General features: G+C 43.5%; 1 protein-coding gene across 3 annotated transcripts in view; it reads left to right on the top strand.

Moving 5' to 3' along the window:
- The window catches only part of GRID2 (glutamate ionotropic receptor delta type subunit 2), a 2,335,100-nt gene extending 2,314,480 nt beyond the window's left edge, over positions 1–20,620 (top strand). For all 3 annotated transcript variants that reach the window (XM_033958336.1, XM_033958346.1, XM_033958356.1), the window contains 2 exons: positions 6,792–7,032; positions 19,720–20,620. In XM_033958336.1, coding sequence (XP_033814227.1) covers positions 6,792–7,032; positions 19,720–20,142 — 664 coding nt within the window. In that variant the 3' untranslated portion in view covers positions 20,143–20,620. The remainder of the gene's footprint in view (positions 1–6,791; positions 7,033–19,719) is intronic.
- The last annotated feature ends 1,484 nt before the right edge of the window (positions 20,621–22,104 follow it).

The following is a 22,104-nucleotide window of genomic DNA, read 5'->3' as shown; positions in this document are numbered from 1 at the left end:
TGCTTGCTCCCTTTCACCTCCCCCCTGTACTACCTGAAGCGCTGCTTTATATTGGTGAGGGCCCAAACCTACGTGGGACCGGAATGGGCCAAAGCTCTCTCTGGCTTCCCCTTTGGCCAGGGAAATAATACTGTCTTTTTAAAGGAAGTTTAAAGGGCTTTATTTGCTGGCTTCTACTAGCTTTTCTTCCAGAATGGTTCAACCTATCCTGCAAGGGATTGAGACTTGCAGGAACTGTATCTGGATAGTCAGACCTGTCTGGATAGTCAGACCTGGATAGTCAGACCTGGATAGTCAGACAGGGGAAACAGACAGGGGAAACAGACCTGGGGAAACTTCCCAGGTGAGCTTTTCCCACCTTTGCAACAGGATTCTTTTTACTGTTAAACCGTAGCAAAAGTTAGGAGATGCACCGGACCGTCACAATATCCTGGAGAAAGGGGGAGGAACTGTGTCTGGTGCCTATGCAGAAGAGCTGAGCAGTAGGCAAAGGCCCTGTGAGTTACAGATATTCAGAGCTCCCAGAAGTTTATTTTTCTGTGGTTTTTTTTTTGGTTTGTTTGTTTCACATGTGCAATATAGATGCAGCCGTTGTGAGAATGGCCCGCGCCTAACAGCTGCATTCTGGCCATAGGCGTGGGACATACACTCACACAACACATGCACATACAGCTAATGGCAGCTCCAGTCCTGCCGGAAAATGTTGCCCGGTAAGAGTGCTCATTTTAATACTAATGAGCTCCTTGTAATGCATTTGCATAGGACTCTCAGAGGCTGTTACCAGGACTGGTAGAAGCCCTTGAGAAACGTTCTAAGCATTGGAGACTGAGCTGCCTTGCAAGTATGACTGGTTATAACCAGTATTACTTTCAAGGCAAGCTTTTGAGAATCTCTCTCCCCCCCCTACCCCCCCCCCCCCCCCCCCGTTTAGGTTTTAACAAATAAACACTCATATAGCACCCCCTAGTGATCTCTCACCCCTCTCCTGGCTTGTCTTGTTTCATACACTCAGTTTTTATGCCCTGTCTGTACTGACAATGCCTAAATGACATATGTGTATCTTTTATTCTATCAGAAATAGTACCCATGGCACTAAAACACTGATAAACACCAAGGACCAGATTCTATAAACATATGAACAGTGCTGGTTTTGGCTGCAACCTAAGAAACGGCCGCCAATCATAGAAACATAGAAATAGACGGCAGATAAGGGCCACGGCCCATTTAGTCTGCCCACCCCAATGACCCTCCCCTACCTTTCTCTGTGAATAGATCCCACGTGTCTATCCCATTTGGCCTTAAAATCAGGCACGCTGCTGGCCTCAATAACCTGAAATGGAAGACTATTCCAGCGATCAACCACCCTTTCAGTGAAAAAGAATTTCCTGGTGTCCCCGTGCAGTTTCCTGCCTCTGATTTTCTACGGATGCCCCCTTGTTGCCACGGGACCCTTGAAAAAGAAGATTTCTTCTTCCACCTCGATGCGGCCTCGATGTCTCGATCATGTCATCCCTCTCTATGCGTTCCTCGAGTGAGTACAGCTGCAACTTATCCAGCCGTTCCTCGTACGAGAGATCCTTGAGTCCCGAGACCATCCGGGTGGCCATTCTCCAGTCTCAGCACATCCTTACGGTAATGCGGCCTCCAGAATTGCACACAGCATTCCAGGTGGGGCCTCACCATGGATCAATACAATGGCATAATGACTTCAGGCTTACGGCTGACAAAACTCCTGCGTATGCAACCTATGATTTGCCTTGCCTTGGATGAAGCTTGCTCCACTTGATTGGCAGTCTTCATGTTCTCACTGACGATCACCCCTAAGTCTCGTTCTGCTTCACGCATTGGCACCGTTTGTAGAATCGCAGCTGTTTTATAAAACAGGCGCCTTACATGCAAGCCTGTATTTTAAATGCGTACATGTAAGGCACCAGTCTCATGCCTATGGAGGCACATAGGGATGCCTAAGGCCACTTCTGGAGCAAACCATGCCTCCGCTGGCCTTAGGCATCCCTATTCATCTCTATAGGTGTAAAACTGACACCTTAGAATGGCACCTTCAATTTCTTTTAAAAATGTGCCCCCTGATTGGTCAGTTAGGTGGTGGTAAGGGGGCTATCACCATCTAACTTTAGAGTGTTGTGTATTGAATTTGGCTGCAATATTTTATACCCTGAATGAAAGCGGAATTAGCTAAATCATTCATTTATAAATATCAAGGAACAAGTCAACACTGTAGTACCAGTTCTAGTACCAGAAGGGTGGTCCCTTAGGACAGTCCTGCATGATAAAGATATCTATAGTGAATCTCTACCAATGCAGTCGGCACTCAGCAGTGGCAGTGAAATCCTCCAAGCAAAGGTAGAGCTGTTTTGCTTCAGCTTCAATTTGTCTGTGCCAGGTCATTCTGTGTGGACTTTGTACAATCTTCCAGTAACCGTCTTGGTAGTTGTGATGCCTCTTTTCTCCAAGGAATAGAAGCTCTAATCATAACACATGGCAATAAAATTTAAAAATACTGGCAGTCCCCAAGTTACAGACATCCAACTTAAGTGGGTGCGGCTTCATTTGATTTCACTGAGCAGTATTTCCAGTGTCATAGACTCCTACACATCTCCTATAGCAGATTCAGGAATGATGCATGGCCACATGAAGAACAGTGTGTGGTTGTGCATGCTGTACCTTTGAGGGAACATGGGTAGGCCCTTTTGTCAACTGGGGAGCAGAGGTAAACAGCAAGAATCTTAAAATCTACAAGTTCTGAGTTACAAACAAATCCGACTTAAGAAGAGCCTTAAAAACGTAGCTCGTTCTTAACCTGGGAACTGCCTATATCTTCAAACTGTATCATCATTCTTTATTCTCAAACTGCAAACATGGCTCAATGTAAAACGAATCTCTTATTTCAATATGCACCCAGCTCTACCACAACCAAATACCGTACTGATTCCTTCAAAAGGCAGTGATAAAGTGTCGGCTTATATTAGCCAGGGTGCTGGAATCCTTTATCATATTCAGATTTTTAAATAAGAAGAAAGGTACCGTCTTGTGTTTAACAATGCAGGAGACTTTGTAGCAAACCATTTTTAATATCCTTTGTGATTTAATGACAGCAGAAAGTTATGGTTGCTTAGACATTAATAATTCTGATTTTCCTGACTCTTATGAGCGTACATTAGGCCTCTTGTATCCCATCACAAAATTCCTTGTATTAAATTTCTTTTTTTTTTTTTTTTCCCCTGTTAGTGTCCATATTTATCTCCATGGTAATGTCAAAGCTATGCAAACCCATTATAGAATAATGTCTGTCTCCATAAAGATTAATGCATTCTTCTGAACTTTGAAAAGCCTCACAAATCAGCATTAACAACTATATTTATGTTGGTATCCCTTTGTAATGGTTCTGCAACCAATGATCAACAGTCGATGTCACAAGTCTTCTAACCATACAGAAAGAGGACTGAAATATGGCATGCTGACAAGCATTGAGGTTAACCACATATTTTCCATCTTCTACAAAAGACAGAACTGGAAAAACCATGACCGAGGGATATCATTTGAAATTGGTAAACAGCTCCTCCATTATGATGAGTGATAATAATGATTATCATTATTATTAAAAATATATCAATATGTACTAATAATTTAGGAATCAGGATTTGGCTAATGATAGCTGTTTACATTTTCTTTCTATTACTGCAGCCTGGTTGACCGAGTCAGATGATTATCTGCTTGTACAGATGATGCCTTCAGGATATAAATAAGTTCAAAGATCGAGAGGAGAAATAGGGATGGGAGTGTTGTGGTATTATTTAGTGAAGAATCTATGGTGGCACGAGTTTCTTTAGATTGCCTTTGTGAGTTCCTTTACGATTGAATTTGAGGGTTTATGTGTGAATGTGGAGGTGTTCTACTTTTTTTTATTTCTAGAACCTCGGATGCTTCTGTAGAATTGTTCCACATAATTTATTGATGGATTTTACAGTAGAGTCTCAATGCATAGTGGGGAGGTTGAGCACCCCAGGTTGCCTTTGCTGTTTTTGCCTTTCTACTTTGGAAAGGTGGTATCTTCTGTTGCTTTGTGGTGTTGAAAACTGTTGGAAACAAGATACTGGACCTTGATGGACCTTCTATCTGTCCCAGTATGGCAATTCTTATGTTCTTATGTTAATTTTCATGTGGTTATTGCTGCTGGCTGTATGTTTGCCATCTAGCTCTCCAGAAGCCTTTCTATCTGACATCAGGTGCTAGACTTTGTGTCCCAGGTGATTATTTTCTAGAAGGATGAGGAGTTTGAAGTGTGGCCAGGGTAAATAATAAGGACATCATTCACACTTATATTTAACTGCAGTGGCTTCTGAGATACACTAAAGCTAGCTATTGTCATTTGTACCCACCCGGAGTTGTGTGTTTGTCATCTGTTCCTCTAGGAACCTTTCCATCTTGCACCAGATGCTGGACTTTGTGTCCCAGATGGTTATTTGCCAGAAGGCAGAGATGATTGAGGTATGTCGGGGGTGCATAATTGTTACATCTTTTGTACCTGAATTTAACTATGGTGGCTTCTGAGGCCAGCTATTTTTATCTGTACCTAATTGAGGCTCTGTAGTTGCCATCTATCCCTCTAGTAGCCTCTCTGTCTCTGGACTTTATGTCCCAGATGGCTATTTGCTAGATAGAGGAGGAATTTGAGGTATACCCAGGGCACACAGTAGTGATATCGTCCATGGCTCTATTTAAGTGCAGAGACTTTTGATGCATCAGGCGCTGCACCAAAGGAGCATGCCAAAAAGGCAGGTCCTGTCCCTTTCTGAGCCCCTTAGTGATGCCTTCTTGAGAACTTTATGAGGAATTTCTGAGGATGTTGGAAGTGTTTTATAGGTGGTTTCTTATAAAGTACATCAGTGGTCTAATTGATAAGTTGGGGCCACTTTGGATCTAAATGAGCTGAAGAAGAGCTGCCAAATATCTTCCTGTGACACTATTGACCAGTATGTTTCAATGATACCTACCCCATCAGCCTACCTTCAAACTTTTAATTGAGGGTATCCTCAGGGAAGTGGGCATATCCAAATACACTCTCTTCACCTACTGAGGAATGACTTATCCTTCAAGCATCCAGGTTTTCCTCCCATCCACTTTCCCCTTTTTGTCATGAGTTTAAGTAGAGAGGCAAAGAGTAGCATAAAAACAGTCAGAATGATGTTGTGGGCCACCCCACAGGTATTCAGGGGCTGCCATTGATCTAAGTGCCTTGCATTGAAGAACACTAAAGCAGATGAATATTGTTGTTGTTAGGTGTCATCAACTTGTGCTCAAGTCCTAGCGACTTGGTGAATTGTGGATCTAAAAAGAAATCGGTTTTATGCTAGTCTGGAAAGGTCCTCCAGCATCATCCCCATGGTTGTTTTCAATGCAGCCATCTGACTGCAGGTCGCCCTCTTCACCTGGTTCCTTTGATCTTCCGAAACATGATGTCCTTCTCCGGTGATCTCTCTCTTCTGATGGTGTGACCAAAATAAGACAGTCGTAACTTCATCATTTGGGCTTCGACTGACATAGCCGGTTTGATCTCTTCCAGAATCGATTTGTTAGTTCTTCTAATGGTCCATGGCACATCTAAAATCCTTCTCCAGCACCAAAGCTCAAATGAGTCAATCTTCTTTCTGTCTTGCTTCCGTAGTGTCCAGCTTTCGCATTCGTAACTGACCACTGAGAAAATGTGTGCGTGGACAATTCTGATCTTTGTTTGGAGTGTTACCTCCTTAACTTTTGAATGGATGCTATTTTATTATTTTAGTATGTGGCTTTCTGGTGTGTTGTGGTGAGGGTTGGGGTAGGGCAGGAGTAGGCAATTTCGGTCCTCGAGAGCTGGAACCAGGTCAGGTTTTCAGGATGTCCACAATGAATATGTATGAGATGGATTTGCATGCACTGCCTCATTGAGATTCAAATCTATCTCATGCATATTTATTGTGGATATCCTGAAAACCTGACCTGGCTCCGGCTCTCGAGGACCAGAATTGCCTACCCCTGGGGTAGGGGAAAATCAATGTGTGGGCTAAGTAGTCTTAGTAAGCTGTAATATGGATATTGACCTGTATTGAAGAACAAAGGTTATGTAATTGTCTTATACTGACTTGCTGCAGTAGCTATTTGGCTTTTCATACCTGGAGGAGGGAATGTGATTAATAAGTCTGCTTTCAAGCTGCCTGATGTCTCAAGTGGTAAGGAGCAGGTACTATCATGTGGACAGTTATCACTCCAGTATTCATATCATGCCTTTCACTCCCCAGCTCAACCGGGGATGCTGTGTAGGCAGCATTCCCAGCCCTCAAGGCAGAGGAAATTGTAGTCATTTCTTAAAATAGACATGGATTCAGGGCCCATAATAGCAGGGTTTTGAAAGGAGCCAGTCAGTGCAGTGATCGGGGTAGGTATGATGGGAGAATATAAGAGAGATTAAAAATCCCAGGATAGTTGACTGCACTAAATCACACTCCTGGTTCCGAATAAACTGAAAGCATAAAGGGGCTGAAGGAACCACTAAATTTCAGAATATGAAAATGTCTGCTTTCAACAGTTACATAATGTAAAGCTCTAGTGGAAATTTACTAAGATTCATGTATGTTGAATCAGAAAAATATGGATGAACATATTGTACCTGCAAACTTTTTACCACCCGGGTTTGTTGTATTCAGATTCACTCCTAGAATTGAGGTTTCTTGCCGTTCAATCCCAGTTTTCTGTGGTGTAAGTTGAAATGTTTAATGGTCTTTTCTTCTTCTCAGAATTCTAGAACTTCAGCAGAATGGAGACATCGACATCCTGAAACATAAGTGGTGGCCGCGGAATGGTCACTGTGACTTGTATTCCTCAGTGGACCCAAAACAGAAGAGCAGTGCACTGGACATAAAAAGCTTTGCAGGAGTATTCTGTATCCTGGCTGCTGGAATTGTCCTATCCTGTTTCATAGCTATGGTGGAGACATGGTGGAACAAGAGGAAACGCTCACGAGTTCCTTCCAAAGAGGTATCTTAAGACAGTTTCTTGCTCTTTGGCTACTGATTTGATCTTGTGGATATTTATTTTTCTACTAATTTTCTAATACTTGTGTAATATTTATTTATTTTATTTATTTATTTAAGTATTTATATACCACTTATAACCTAACTGGTTTTACATTCAGTTACTTAAGCATTTTGTTCCTATCTGTCCCAGGGGGCTCACACTGTGAGGCAATGGGCAAAGTGACTTACCCATGGTCACAAGGAGCAGCATGGGATTTGAACCTATAACCTCAGGGTGCTGAGGCTGTAGCTCTAACCACTGTGATAGATGCACTGTGATAGATGCACTGGAAACTTGTGCTCTCCATTTTATAGAGAGGTAGAGCACAAGTTTCCCCATACTTCACTTATAATGTTTCTTAAACTAATTTTGAAGGACAGTCTCATACATTAAAAAAAAAAAAAATCTGAGTGCATTCAGTCATTGACTTCTCCTCAGAAGTTCTTAATTTCATTACCCAAAAACCTAAGGGGGTAATAATAAAAGAAAAAAAAAAAAAAAACCCGTCTAAAAAGTGTCCTAAATGGCTACTTGGACGATCAAAAAGCCTGATCGTCCAAGTACCCATAACCAAAGCTGGTTTTTAGACGTATCTAAAAACATCTTAGGCCTTTCCCCTGCCACTAAATGCACAGAGAGAAAAGAGGTGTGTTTAGAGGAGGGGAAAGGGCGGGCAGTGGCCAGGAGGTGGGCCGACCTACACCTAGGCGTACAACAGGTATAACCAAAACATTTACAGGTTGCCTAGTCGGCACTTAGACCTTTCTGACTTAGACGTAGTCAAACCAAGTCTAAGTGCTGAAAAAGGGGCCGCTGAGCTGATGGCCGCTGGCGCCATCAGTTCAGCGGCCCGGCAACCTACCCACAACAAGCATCGCGGCAGGAAAGATGCCTCATCTCCCCTACCGCGATGCCATCACTCCTCTACCGGAACTGCCGCGACCCGCGGCAGGAGAGATGCCCTATCTCTCCTGCCGTGGGTCACGGCAGTTCCGGTAGAGGAGTGATGGCATCGCGGTAGGGGAGATGAGGCATCTCTCCTGCCGAGATCCATCACCCCCCCCCCACGCAATTAACATCAGGCCAGGAGAGAGCCCAAGCTCTCCTGGCCCGCAGCGACCCCCGAACCGAGTGGGCCAGAGACAGCCCAGGCTCTCTTGGCCCAAGGAAAAACCCCCCCGCCGCTACTCATTCGGGCCAGGAGGGAGCCCAAACCCTCCTGGCCCCGGCGACCCCCTACCCCCACCCCGCACTACATTACGGGCAGGAGGGATCCCAGGCCCTCCTGCCCTCGACGCAACCCCCTCTCCCCCCAACGACCGCCCCCCACAGAACCCCTGATCGCCCCCCCCAGCCAACCCGCGACCCCTTAGCCGACCCTACGACCCCCACACCCCCACCCCCATTCCCCGAACCTTTTTTCAGGTGGCCGGACAGACGGGTGCCAAACCCGCCTGTCCGGCAGGCAGCCAACAGCAGAATGGGGCTGGATTGGCCCAGCCGTCCCAAAGCCCCACCCACAGGTGGGGCCTAAGGCGCCTGGGCCAATCAGAATAGGCCTGGGAGCCTTCGGCCCCTCCTGGGGGCAGGGCCTGAAGCACATGGGCCGGGTTGGGGGCCTAAGGCTCCCGGGTCTATTCTGATTCTATTCCGATATCGGGGCCAGGAGGGTTTGGCCCGAACGAGTAGCGGCGGGGGGGGGCCGCGGGGGCCAGGAGGGTTTGGGCTCCCTCCTGGCCCATTCAAGTAGCGGTGGGGGAGGGGTCGCCGGGGTCGGTCTCCTGGCCCGATGTTAATCGGCGGGGCAAGAGGGCTTGGGCTCGGGGGGGGGGAAGGTCACGGTTCTACATGGCAGGAGGGCTTGGGCACCCTCCTGCCTGGATTGTTGTGTGTGTGTGGGGGGGGAAGGGGGTTCTGTAACCGGTGTTGTTTTTGACAGACACCGGTTACAGAATCCAGCTTTTAGGTGAAGGACTGGCTCCTCCTTCACCTAATAGTCCTTCTGTTGGATGTTTGTGGCTTAGGCGTTTTTTTGTTTCATTATGGCTGAAAAGTGTAGACGTGGTGTGGGTGTACTTTTAGACATAGTGGTGATTGGACGTTTAGGAAGAGGAAGGCCATAATCAAAACAAGGACATTTGGTTTGGTTATGGACACTTTCTCTGCTTCTGCGTTGAACGTTTAAGGACTTAGGCCAAAAGGGGACTTAGACGCTTTTTTTGATTATGCCCCTCCACGTGACTTAAAATACTTCTAAATCTCATAGATCCATGATGATGTAAATTAAATCAAACTTGATGTTAAAGCAATAATGCGACACATCTACCTAACTCTCTGTAACAGTTTTTCTGTACCAGCTTCAAGATATATGGGGCTTGAGATACGCTCTTGGGAATCTGACACAAAGACATACCCACTGCAAGTACTAAGGTACTTCTTGAATGGAAATCAGATGAGAGAAAACATATTTCCTTCAATTTATTGCCAACTAATAAGACTTGTAGGCCCTATGGGCCAGATTCTGCAAATGGCACCGTAATCATCGGCCACAAAGAAAAATGGCGCCGATCACAGAATCAAAGTTAAAGTTAAGCACCGGTAATATAGGCCAGGTTTTAAAGACCTACATTATAGATGCCTAACTTTGATGGAGAATTATGCCTAACAGCGCCTAAGGTCATTTTTGGCCAAAACAATACCTACTTTGAAATTAGGTGTTATTAGGTGCCTCTATAGATGCGATTCTGGTGCCCTTTTTGTAGGTGCCTACATTTTTTTTAAAAAAAACCAAGATTTTAACTGTTTTTCATCAGTGCAGCCAATTACTTCAGATTCTCTAACTGGTTCTGAAGTCAGCAGCCATCTTAAAAGCGGCTGCATGTCAATCGCACGACGGAGCCTGTTGGACAATCGCACTAGGGCCTGCTATCAGCCGGTGAGTCTTCCCGAAACTGTGGCTTTGGGGAGTCCTTCTGGCTCAGCTGATTGGGGATTCCCCTGCCGTGATCAGCTAAACCAGCAAGGAGATCCCCATTTTCCCTCTCCCTCCCGCACAGCCACCGATCCCCCCAGATCCCCTTGAAAGAGAGCCTCCTCCCACTGTGCCAGACACCCCACTTACCCCTGATATGTAGGGTTACCAGATGTCCAGATTTCCCCGGATATGTCCTCTTTTCAAGGATTCTGTTGGAAATCCGGGTGGTAGGCACTTTATTCTGACCATTTTTTGCTGTTTTAAACAGTGTTTCTCAATTAATTTATACAGAAATTCTTTGGCGCTCTTGAATATCTATGTCCCTATTTCTAATCAATCAGAATTTTTTATATCTCTTCAGAAACTGTTCTTGCCACTGGCTACTTCTAAAATAGTAGTAGCTGGGGACTTTAATGCTGTCATGGACCCATTGATGGATAAAAATCCTAGCAGGGTAATCAAGTCAATGGGGTTAGATAATATGGTACAATCTTGTGGTTTAAAAAATACATGGAGGATTCTGCATTTTAATGCTTGGGAATTTTCGTTTTGTTCTCATGTTCATAATTCATTTTCAAGAATAGACTATATTTTTGTTTCAGGTTTATTAGTACAAAATGCGATGAAACCTAACATAGATCCAATCATCTTATCAGATCATGGTGGTGAAGAAATTGATATTAATTCTTCATATCAATGTAATAAATAAAATTGTCTTGTATTATTAATAATTGCTAGAAGGGTGGGTGGGTAAAGTTTTGGTTCTATATACTAAAGGGCTCATAATCGAAAGAGAAATACGATCAAAAACCGGCCTAAGTTGGCACTTGGATGAACATTTCTCAAAAACGTCCAAGTGCAGATACTAAAAACGGGTTTTGGACGTATTTCTAAACGGCCTAGGCCTTCATAGTGCCACTGAATGACCAAAGCTAAACGGGAGCGTTTCGGGAAGAGTGTCGAGGGTGGAAGTTGGGCAGGACGTGGGCCGGCTTAGACTTAGTCGTACAGCATGTATAACCGAAAGTTATACAGCTCACGATCGACGGAACTTGGACGTTGTGACTTAGACCATGTAAAACATGGTCTAAGTCACAAAAACCCATCTAAACTCACCAGATAAGCGCTGAAAACACATAATACAGACCCCCCACACACTACCCCAGTGATCACCGACCCCCCCATAAAAATATTAATCACATCTTTAAATTTCAGCCTCCAGACCATCATCACCTGACCGCCTGGGATAGGAAAGCCTAGTCGTACAGCTCAGAGGCAGCTTAAGTCATCGTAGGGGTAGGTTAGGGACCTATAGAGAGGAGGACCCATACCCATAAGCCCCTGTAATCACTGCATTGATACTTAAACATGTGCACTCCCCTATACACCCCAAAACCCTTTTGTACTGGCATATAAGTGGCTCCTGCAGTCATAAAGGCTATTGAGGTGGTAGATAAGTGGGTCTAGGGGATTCTGGAGGTGGTTTGGGGGGCTCACCGTAACCTATAAGGGAGCTGTAGGGAGGAGAATACATGGCATCCTTTTTGTGAAGTCCACAGCTGTGCCCTGTAAGGTACCCCACTATTTAGGTGCCATGTCTGGGTGTTCAGTCCATCAGTTTGCAGACCCCTCCCACGTCCAACAGGGCTTGTTCTAGGCGTTTTGGACTTGGACGGAAAGTTGGACGGAAATGTGGTATAAAGATGGACGATTTAGCGGCTTGGACGATCAGATCGGCAAGACATAGAGAGCTGCTCCGCCACCTTTTTGACCATCTCTGTCCTTCTTAAAATTAGTCCAGAACGGTTTACATGGTAACATATATAAAACAGCAAACAAGACGCATACCAATTAACAACAGGGAAGAGATGACTAAGGCAAAAGGGTACTGTGAGGTGCATATAGTTCAATTGTTCTGGATTAGCAGACACTTGGAGCCTGAAGCATGCACAGGGAGAGAGTCAGTGTATGCAAAGGGAGAGTCAGTTGGACATTTATTAAGTATACAGTGGTTTGAGAGTAACAGTCTGAATGCTAGCTTGTCCTGAGGAGTCGGGTGAAGAGGTAGGTTTATTGCTTTCCTAAAGCTCAAAAGTCATTAAGGGATTAGATGTTAGGAAGTAGCTGATTTTAGGACTTTGGTAAGAAGTGAGAGTATGACCTTCGCCTGGCACTTTCTAGCTGGAGGCTCTGACCAGGGGGTATTTCTTCCTGGGAGTATAGGGGTCTGTTTGGGATAAAAGGCGAGAGTTTGGCTGATACATAGCCAGGTGCCATGTGGTGTAAAGACTTGAATGCAAGTACTAAGCCTTTGAAGATGCAACAACATTTGGCTATGGGTAGCCAGTGGGCCAACACTAGTGCTTGGGATACTGAATCGTAGGCGTGAAGGTTCTTCACTAGTCTGATTGCTGCGTTTTGTACACATTGGAGAAGCTTAATATTTTTTGTTATCAATCCGTGTGGGAGAGGACAAAGGCATAGAGAAGTTATAAAAAATCCAGTTCAGATAAATAGCTTCTTATTTATAAATAGTTATCATAGCTAGTAGAATGAAAATGAGACCACTTGTGAAATATGGTTGGTAAGTGATAAGTTAGATTCGAGAAGTATCCCTAGGCTGGCAGATTTGGTCTTTGGCGGTTATGATAGATGATTCCAAGAGGAGAGAGGGGCAGTTGTAGGTGCAATGTTCTTTACAGATCCAAAGAAGTTCAGTTTTTGTGGAATTTAGTTGTAGTTTGTTTGTGGACTAGGAGTCATGGTTGTCTCCTAGCAGTAGGTATAGTTGGATGTTATTGGCAAAGGAGTGAATCGTGATTTGGTGTTAATGGGCTATATCCAGGACAGAAGTAATATAGAGATTAAACAGCAGAGGGGATAGTAGTGCTCCTTGTGGTGCCCCATACTTGATCGGCTTTGGCTTTGATAGTATCGAGTAGCAAGCACTGGGATCTATCGCTTAGGAAGGATGTGACCCAAAATAGTGCTGTATCTCGGACACCAAGCTCAGAAAGTAGGGTGAGGAAGATGTCATGGTAAATGGTGCTGAATGCTGCACTGAGGTCTAGTAGCACCAAAAGGACATTGTTTCATTTGTCCATGAGTTTCCAGCACTCATCAATGGTATCAAGGAGGACAGTTTCAGTGCTATGAAATTTCTGGAAACCTGATTGGAAAGCGAATAGGGCTAGGTTAGAGACAGGCCTAAAGTAGCTGGGTGTGTCCAGGTCAAGTGTAGGTTTCTTCAAGAGTGGTCTAATGATTGCTGATTTCCAATTTATAGGCACAAGTGTCTTGAGTGTAGTGAGGCATTGATAAGAGGGAGGACTGAGCATGCAAAAGCGTCTTTCACCTCAACTAGAAGGCGTTATGGGCAAGGATCAAGGATGGAGCTGGATGGCTGAGGGGAGTGAATAATCTCGGTAAGGTCATCAAGTGAGACATTGTTGAAGTGGGTTAGTTTTCAGTTGGGGTTTGTGGATTCCATTTGGACAAAAGGGTACTGGTGTCGGTTGTGTGACAGTGTCCAGGTGGGAACATATATTGTCTATTTTTTCAGTGAAGTAGTCTGAGAGTGAATATAAGAACATAAGATTTGCCGCTGCTGAGTCAGACCAGTAGTCCATCGTGTCCAGCAGTCTGTTCAAGCGACAGCCCTTAGGTCAAAGATCAGTGCCCTATTTGAGTCTAGCCTAACTTGCGTATGTTCTGTTCCAGTAGGAACTTATCCAACCTTGTATTGAATCCCTGAAGGGTGCTATAACAGCCTCTGGAAGAGCGTTCCAGATTTCTACCATTCTCTGGGTAAAGAAGAACTTCCTTACGTTTGTACAGAATCTTTTCCCTTCTAACTTTAGCGAGTGCCCTCTCGTTCTCTTCACCTTGAAGAGGGTGAACAATCTCTCTTTCTCTACTAAGTAAATTCCTTTCAATATCTTGAATGTTTCGATCATGTCCCCTCTCAGTCTTCTCTTTTCAAGGGAGAAGAGGCCCAGTTTCACTGTTGAAGCTGGTATTCAGGTGTTGATTGTCTCCTTGTGGTGCTGAGAATATCTTTTTGGATAATGTGAAGAGGTTATTTGATAAGTTGGGGGGTTTTAGTAGTTGTTGGGAGCAGTAGGCCTTTTTTGCATTCAGTATAGCTAGTTTGTATTCTTCATGGAGCTTCCTCCAGTTGAATTTGTTGCACATTTGGCCTGGTTTTGTACCATTCCCTCTCTGCTTTCCTTAGTTCTCTTTTCTTAGGTTGTCAGTGAACCAAGGGGAGGAGAGATTGTTGGGGGTAACATTTTATTTCTTTGATAGAGGATAGGGCCCTCGTAGAGGTTTATTACTTGGATGTGCCAGGTTGTGGCCGCTTCATTGACAGATTTGTGATTTGAGTTCAGTGTTCTTGCTAAGTTAGAAAGGCCCAAGGAGAGATTTTTAGGTCAAATGAGTCATTGTTATAGACTTTCTTCTGCTGGGGTTGTTTCTTAGGTGGCAATTGTTTTGTCATGTATGAGAGGTTGAATGTGATAATATGGTAGTCAGACCAGGGAACTGCTTCAATGGAGCAGTTGGTGGTTGTTGTATTGGTAGACGAGTCATTTTGGATGAAGATTAGATCTAGGACATGACCCACTGAGTGGGTCGGTGAGGTGACTATTTGGTGGAAGCCCAGGTTGGATAGCAATAAGAGAAAACCCACTGGGGATCCAGTCTTATTTGGGTAGTTTGTGAAGCTAAAGTCTCCTAGGATGGTGATCCAGTTGTAAGAGATTGTCACCTTGCCAAGGATGGCTAGAAGGTCAGCTAGTACAGTCATCAGTGAATGGGGAGCTCTGTATATCAAGTCGACCGGGCTGCCCTTGTCTATCTGCCTGTTTACTCCCTCAAAGAAGTGCAGCAGGTTTGTCAAACAAGATCTGCCTTTGCTGAAACCGTGCTGGCTAATCCTCATCAGCCCGTGTCCGTCAAGGTGCTCAATGATGCGGTCCTTTATCAGCACCTCTACCATCTTCCCCGGTATCGAGTTCAGACTGACTAGTCTGTAGTTTCCCGGGTCTCCCCTCGAACCTTTTTTGAAGATCGGCGTAACATTCGCCACCTTCCAGTCCTCCGGAATCTTTCCCGATATGATCGACAGATTGGCTATTAGTTGAAGCAGTTCAGCTATGGTCCCTTTCAGTTCCTTGATAACCCTCAGATGGATGCCATCCGGTCCCGTGGATTTATCGCTCTTAAGCCTTTCAATCTGCCTGCATACCTCTTCTAGATTGACCGTTAACCCTGTCAGTTTCCTGTTTTCACTCCCAGCATATAGCCTAATGGGTTCCGGTATGCTGTGTGTATCCTCTTCAGTAAATACAGACGCAAAAAATGTGTTCAGTCTGTCAGCGATTGCTTTGTCCTCCTTTAGCGCTCCCTGTATTCCTTGGTCATCCAACGGTCCCACCGCTTCCTTTGCAGGTCGTTTCCCTTTAATATAATCGAAAGAACGGCTTGAAGTTTTCTCCTTGTAGTCTCTTTTGGCCCCTTTTACCGCCTTATGGCACCTGCGTTGATGTTGGTTGTGCCTATTCCAGTTTTCATTCGTTTTTGATCTTTTTCATTCCTTAAATGAGTTTTTTTTGTCTCTGATCGCTTCCTTTACCTCTACAGTGAGCCACACTGGTGATTTATTCTTTGTCCTCTTTGATCCCTTGTTGATACGCAGTATATATAGATTTTGCGCCTCAGTGACCATATCCTTAAAAAGAGACCAAGCTTGCTCTAGCATCTTTACAGTGTTTATCCTCTTCTTCCCCACCGTGTGTCTCATCCCTTTATAATTCCTTTTTCGGAAGTTTAGCACCGTGGCCATCGTTCTGGACCAACGTTTCACCCCTGTTTCCAGGTTGAAACGGATCATATTGTGATCGCTGTTTCCCAGGGTCCCTTCTACATCTTGTGCCGATCCTCGCAATCCATTTAGAATTAGGTCCAGATTTGCATTTCCTCTTGTTTTTCCATGACAAGTTGTTCCAGGAAGTAATCGCCTACCGTTTCCAGGAACTTGGTCTCTCTAGTACAGCGGAGGTGCCTAGGTTTCAGTCTATCCCTGGATAATTAAAGTCACCCATGATAACTGCATTGCCTCCCTTGCAGTTGCATTTAATCTCATCTGTTATTTCTTCATCAATTTCTTCAGACTGTCCTGGGGTCAGTAGTAGATGCCTATCCTCATTTCCGGTCCATTTGCTCCAAGAATTTTCACCCAAAGAGACTCTAACTTATCCGTCTGTTGTGGCATGTTCTCTCCAGTAGATTCAATTCCCTCTTTAACGTATATGGCAATGCCTCCTCCTTTTTGAGTCACACTGTCTCTGCAGTATAGTTTGTATCCCGGTAGCACCGTGTCCCAGACATTTTCATCAGTCCACCATGTTTCCGTGATGCCAATGATGTCAACGTTTTATTTCTAAGGCTCCTTGCGTTCGTGTACAAACACTTGAGTTTGCAGCCTGTTCCCTTCTTGAGTGTCCTTCCCTCTTGTATCCCTTTTGGTCTGTCTTGTCTGCGATCTGGTGAGTCTTCTCTTCAATTTTCCTGCATGGTATCCTCCAGGTATACCGGTTCCCGAACCATCAACTCTCTTTCTCGGTTGAGTTTGCAGCCTATTTCCTTCTTGAATGTCCTTCCCTCTTGTGTCCCTTTTGGTCTGTCTTGTCTGCGATCTGGTGAGTCTTCCCCTCTATTTTCCTGCACGGTATCTTCCGGGTATACCGGTTCCCGAACCATCAACTCTCTTTCTCGGTCGACTGTCGGCTTTCCCCTTCTTCCTAGTTTTACAACCTCAACTTCTCTCTTGATGTTGCTAGCAAGTAGCCTCGTTCCGTCTCTGCTGAGGTGGAGTCCATCTTTCCTGAATAGCTTGCTCTTCCCCCAGAATGTCGTCCAGTTGCGCACGAAGTGGAATCCCTCTTCCTCACACCAGCACCGCATCCATGCGTTGACTGCTTGCAGCTCCATCTGTCTCTTCTCATCTGCCCTGGGTACTGGCAGGATCTCCGAGAATTCTATCTTCTGCGTTCTGGTCTTCAGCTTCCTTCCTAGCATCCAGAACTGGTCCTTCAGTACTTCTCTGTTATAGTTCCTGTTGCTCATGTTGTTCGTCCCCACATGGATCAGCACCGCCGTATCTTCTTCATCCACATTGTTGATGATCCTGTCGATGCAGCTCACTATGTCTTCTACCTTGGCTCCCAGTAGGCAGGTCACCAGTAAATCCAGTCTTCCTCCCATCAAGTGTCCCCTAGCCTTTGTAATTTTTGACAAGAGTGAAAAATCAATCCACTTATACCCATTCTACTCCACTTAGGATTTTGTAGACTTCAATCATATCTCCCTTCGGCTGTCTCTTTTCCATGCTGAAGAGCCCTAACCTTTTTAGGCTTTCATCATACGAGAGGAGTTCCATCCCCATTATCACCTTGGTCGCTCTTCTGTGAACTTTTTCTAGGGCCGCTATATCTTTCTTGGGGTAAGGAGACCAGAATTAACATTTGAAGCTGTTTTTTTGCTATATTGTTTCCCAGAAATTTGTGTTTGATTAGACCAAAATTGAACGCAATACTCCAGGTGAGGTCGCACCATGGAGCGATACAAAGGCATTATACATTTGTAGTCTTGTTAACCATCCCTTTTAAAAATAATTCCCAGCATCCTGTTTGCTTTCCTGGCTGCCGCTGCACACTGGGTGGAAGGTTTCATTGTACTGTCTACAATGACATCCAGATCCTTTTCTTGGGCACTAAACCTCAAGGTGGACCCTAGCATCTGTGATTTGTACCTCGGTTTGTTTGCGTTCCACCCTTGGGAATCACTGAACCATGTCTCTGTGATAGCAACAATAGCCAAGTCTGCCTCTAACATCAGGGCTTGCAGACCATGATTTTTGTTGCTTAGACTGTGAGCGTTTGTAGTCATTGCCTTCCAGCTACCTTTCAGTGGCAATTTCATTTTTTGTATAGTTTTTTTTGTTTAGTCTCACTTGTTACTTTGCTAACAAGTATATTGCTAATATTGTTGTTTACATTGCTATTTTCCTACTGTCACATCATGACTTTTCCTGGGGTTGACCACAGAAAGTATCCTGCATACATATGCCATCCCTCACCTTCTAGTTTAAACACCTAGAACCATATTGCCTGAACTTCTCTGTGAGAATTCTTTTTCCTGCAATAGTAAGACGCAGCTCATCATTATAATATACTCTCTTGTTTTCCATATTATTTCCTCATCCTCCTATGTACCTAAAGCCTTCTTGATGACACCAGGCTTTGAGTCACCTACTGAAGTTCTCAATATTTAGTACACTTTCCTCTCCTTTTCCATAAGTAGGCCGTACTTTCGAAAAAGCTACAGTCTGTACAAAAGGTTTTAACCCCTCTCTCAGCTCCCGATTTCTGCATTGCAAGTGGGGTATTGCTGGCTAGGTCATTTGTTCCCAAGTGGATAAGAACATCAGCTTTAGAATTCTTAGTTTCTTCCCTAATTATAGTCAATATTTGTCTGGTACTCCTGGTAGCCAATGTTACTGAAAGGCATCTCACTATTTTAGGCTCCTTGACCTGTGTTCCAAGGTTAATGCCTCTGATGATGGAATGCCCTAACAGCAATAATTTTCTGGTTTGAGCTTTTTTTTATCTTTCCTTTGGGGGTGATTTTCTTCTCGAGTTACCTTCACTTGTTCTAGTTCCATCTAAGTTTTTTTCTACAGCATCGCAATGCACTAATGAAGCAAAATAATTCTGTAGTGGTAACAGTTGTGAGGGAGAATGGTTTCTATGTCATGAGGATTTACACCAGGGTTCAGTTTGTGTAAATGTCATGCCTAAAAGTTAGGCATAGATGCCAACACTATGCGCTATTTCACTATGGTTCTTAAACCTGTTCCACTATGGTTCTTAAACACTATTCCAATGGTTCTTAAACCTGTCCTTGGGGACCCCCCAGCCAGTCAGGTTTTTAAGATATCTCTAATGAATATGCATGAGGTAGATTTGCATGCCTGTCACCTCTATTTTATGCAAATCTGCCTCATGTATATTAAGGATATCTTGAAAACCCGACTGGCTGAAGGTCACCCAGGACAGGTTAAGAACCACTGAACTATTCTATAAACGATGACCAGCTTGGAGCACAAAGAATAGAATAGCACTTGGTACTTGTTTATTTTCAGCACTGATTTTTCAATGCCATTTATAGAATTGGATCCATAATGCTTCTCAGGATGAAACCTTGGCCTACAATAAATTATGGATGACTTTGACTCTAAAAAAGGACATAAGGAGAAATGAAGAGGTTATAGGAGGAAAAGGAAGCCACGTGCCCTTCAAAGTTCATATACTACTGCAGTACATCTTGATTTATTGGTCTAGTTAAAGGCATTATAACCTACAAGACAAGATAGGTACCTGTTTAGCTTTATACAAGCATTCTTTGAAATGATCATTTCTAAATATATTTGTGTAGGAATTTTCCCAGTATTGGCCTTGATACAGCTATACTTCTCCTACTTACCCTCACCAGGACTGAAAAAAAAGTTACTTCTACTATAAAACTCCCAAAAGTTAAATGTATTGTGTTTAATTTGCAATAACTCCTACTGAATACTTATTTCTGTCTTTGTCCCCCTCTTCCTCCAGGATGACAAGGAAATTGACCTGGAACATCTCCACAGACGTGTGAACAGTCTCTGCACAGATGATGAAAGTCCTCATAAACAGTTTTCCACATCATCTATTGACCTAACCCCTCTGGACATCGATACCATGCCAGCACGCCAGGCACTAGAGCAGATCAGTGACTTCAGGAACACTCACATCACCACCACCACCTTCATACCAGAGCAAATCCAGACTCTCAGCCGCACGCTCTCAGCCAAGGCTGCCTCTGGTTTCTCCTTTGGCAACGTGCCGGAGCACCGAACTGGTCCTTTCAGGCACCGAGCACCCAACGGAGGGTTTTTCAGAAGCCCCATTAAAACAATGTCATCCATCCCCTACCAGCCAACTCCTTCTCTTGGGCTCAGCCTTGGCACTGACCCCGATCGAGGCACCTCCATATGAGCTCCAAATAAAGTTCCTTTACTTGTTTTCCTTTTAGGACTCTGTTTGCAAGGAGCAGCTGTAATCTTATGGGACTAATATGGATGTAAGTTTTTAAAACCAGGAATACTAGTAACAACTGTTTTCCCTTTCAATTTCATGTTTGTATCTTTTTCATTTGCCATTCATTTTCTCATCTATATTTTCCTCTTGTGCTTTCTTTTTTCTTACCTTGTTCTCTTTCTCTCTTTCTCCTTCTCTCAGTCTCCCTCCCCCACTCTCACCCTGTCTCTGTCTGCTGCCCCTCCCACCACAGATTTGATAGATATAACTGCAATAACTTCAGTCCTTTCCAATGGTTCTAATGCATCCACTCCGTGCACCACTGCTGTTGTGTCTGTCCTTCAACTGTGGACCAAAGGCAAAACCCTGCATTATGACAAAAAAAAAAAAAAAAGACCATTCAGGCTACATAATATGAGAATGCAATTTTGTAGGATTACAACAAAGCCATTACTATGCCAGTGAAGAAGACTACAACCTACTTTTGTACTGTAACAGTGCATCTGACCTTCACGTGATTGTACAGTGTTAAAATATTTTCTTATGTACAGTATACTGTCATCAGGCAGAACAAAAGCCTCCATCATGTTAAATACATTTTGCACCTGATGCATATATATATATATAAATATCTGTTGTATACTTATATATATAAAATTGCAGTCACCGCTATTGCTATTCATTTCAGAAAGCTTTAGAAAAAAAAAATGTGTTGTATACAGGAAAGCTGTAAAGAGCAGGATGTCTTTTCTGTTGGAAAAGATAGCTTGCTTTAATGTAATTTTGATCTGCAATGTTTGCCAAGAGAATATAATTTATCATTTGTTTATGTACTAGTCTATCCTGTGCAAATTCATGTTCGCACCTTCATGTAATTCATCCAGTTAGGTTTTTTTTCTTGCACTGGTTATTCAACGGAGTATAAGGTTAACCTTGATCGTTTTTCCTTTGAACCAATTAGGCAAATGGAAACCTCTATTAGGTAAACCACATCCAGGACAAATAATGTTGCTCTAAAGGAGTTTGAATATAGATCATGGAAGGTTAATAAATCCTCTTCCATTCCAGCACATTAAATCAATATAATAATTGTATTAAGGCAAAAGAAAAGGCCCCTGCAAAATATTGATGTGGCCTTAATTACAGTCATATGTTACTCTAAGAGGCCAAATGGGCTCTACATGTATACCCTGTTATGTATTCAGTTATGCAGTATTTAGAGAAACTTTGTACCTTTCTAGAGAAGTGCCAAGTGTAGCAAACAATGATATAGAGTAATGGTGATCCAGTGAGGATGGGACAAAAATACTCCATGCTTGGCACCAAGTTCATTTCATTTCTAATGCAAGGCTGTCAACTAATAGTAGAATGGGCTTTTGTTTGATATCCATAACCTTAGAATGTGTGGTGTGTAGAAAGCAAGCAACTTATGCTGTGTTTTTATACCCCCATCTGCTTACTTTATCTAATTCATTCTGTGGCTAGGATTCAGTTAGGATGCAAATAGTGTGTTTTGTTTTAGGAGAAAAAAAAGAAAAAGAAAAAAAAAGATATATTCTCCAGACATCTTTTGATGCTAATTCTGTTCCAGGGAGCATTTTGCACTGCCGCTTTTGTTTTGGGTTGGTTTTTTTTTTTTTCTTTCTTTTTTTTGTTTGGTTTGTACTAAATCTTCAAATATTGTCTACTGTGTAAGGCAGCTGACTTCTAATCATCCAAAAGGCCACATCTTCTCCAAGGGATCAAGTGTCTGAAAGCATGCATAACTTGTTTCTCCTTGTTACATTCATAATTTCATGGACACCTCCAAGAAAATAAGAAATCTTTACAACAAGCTATATAAGGGACATACCTGATGTTGCAGTGATTTTAGTTAAAAAAGGAAACTGATAACCATGTACAGTATTTAAAATAGGCCTA

This window comes from Geotrypetes seraphini, chromosome 1 (genome assembly GCF_902459505.1).
Source record: "Geotrypetes seraphini chromosome 1, aGeoSer1.1, whole genome shotgun sequence".
NCBI classification, from domain to species: Eukaryota; Metazoa; Chordata; class Amphibia; order Gymnophiona; family Dermophiidae; genus Geotrypetes; species Geotrypetes seraphini.
The sequence above is the reverse complement of the archived record's forward strand: the minus strand, read 5'-3'. Positions and strand labels throughout refer to the sequence as shown.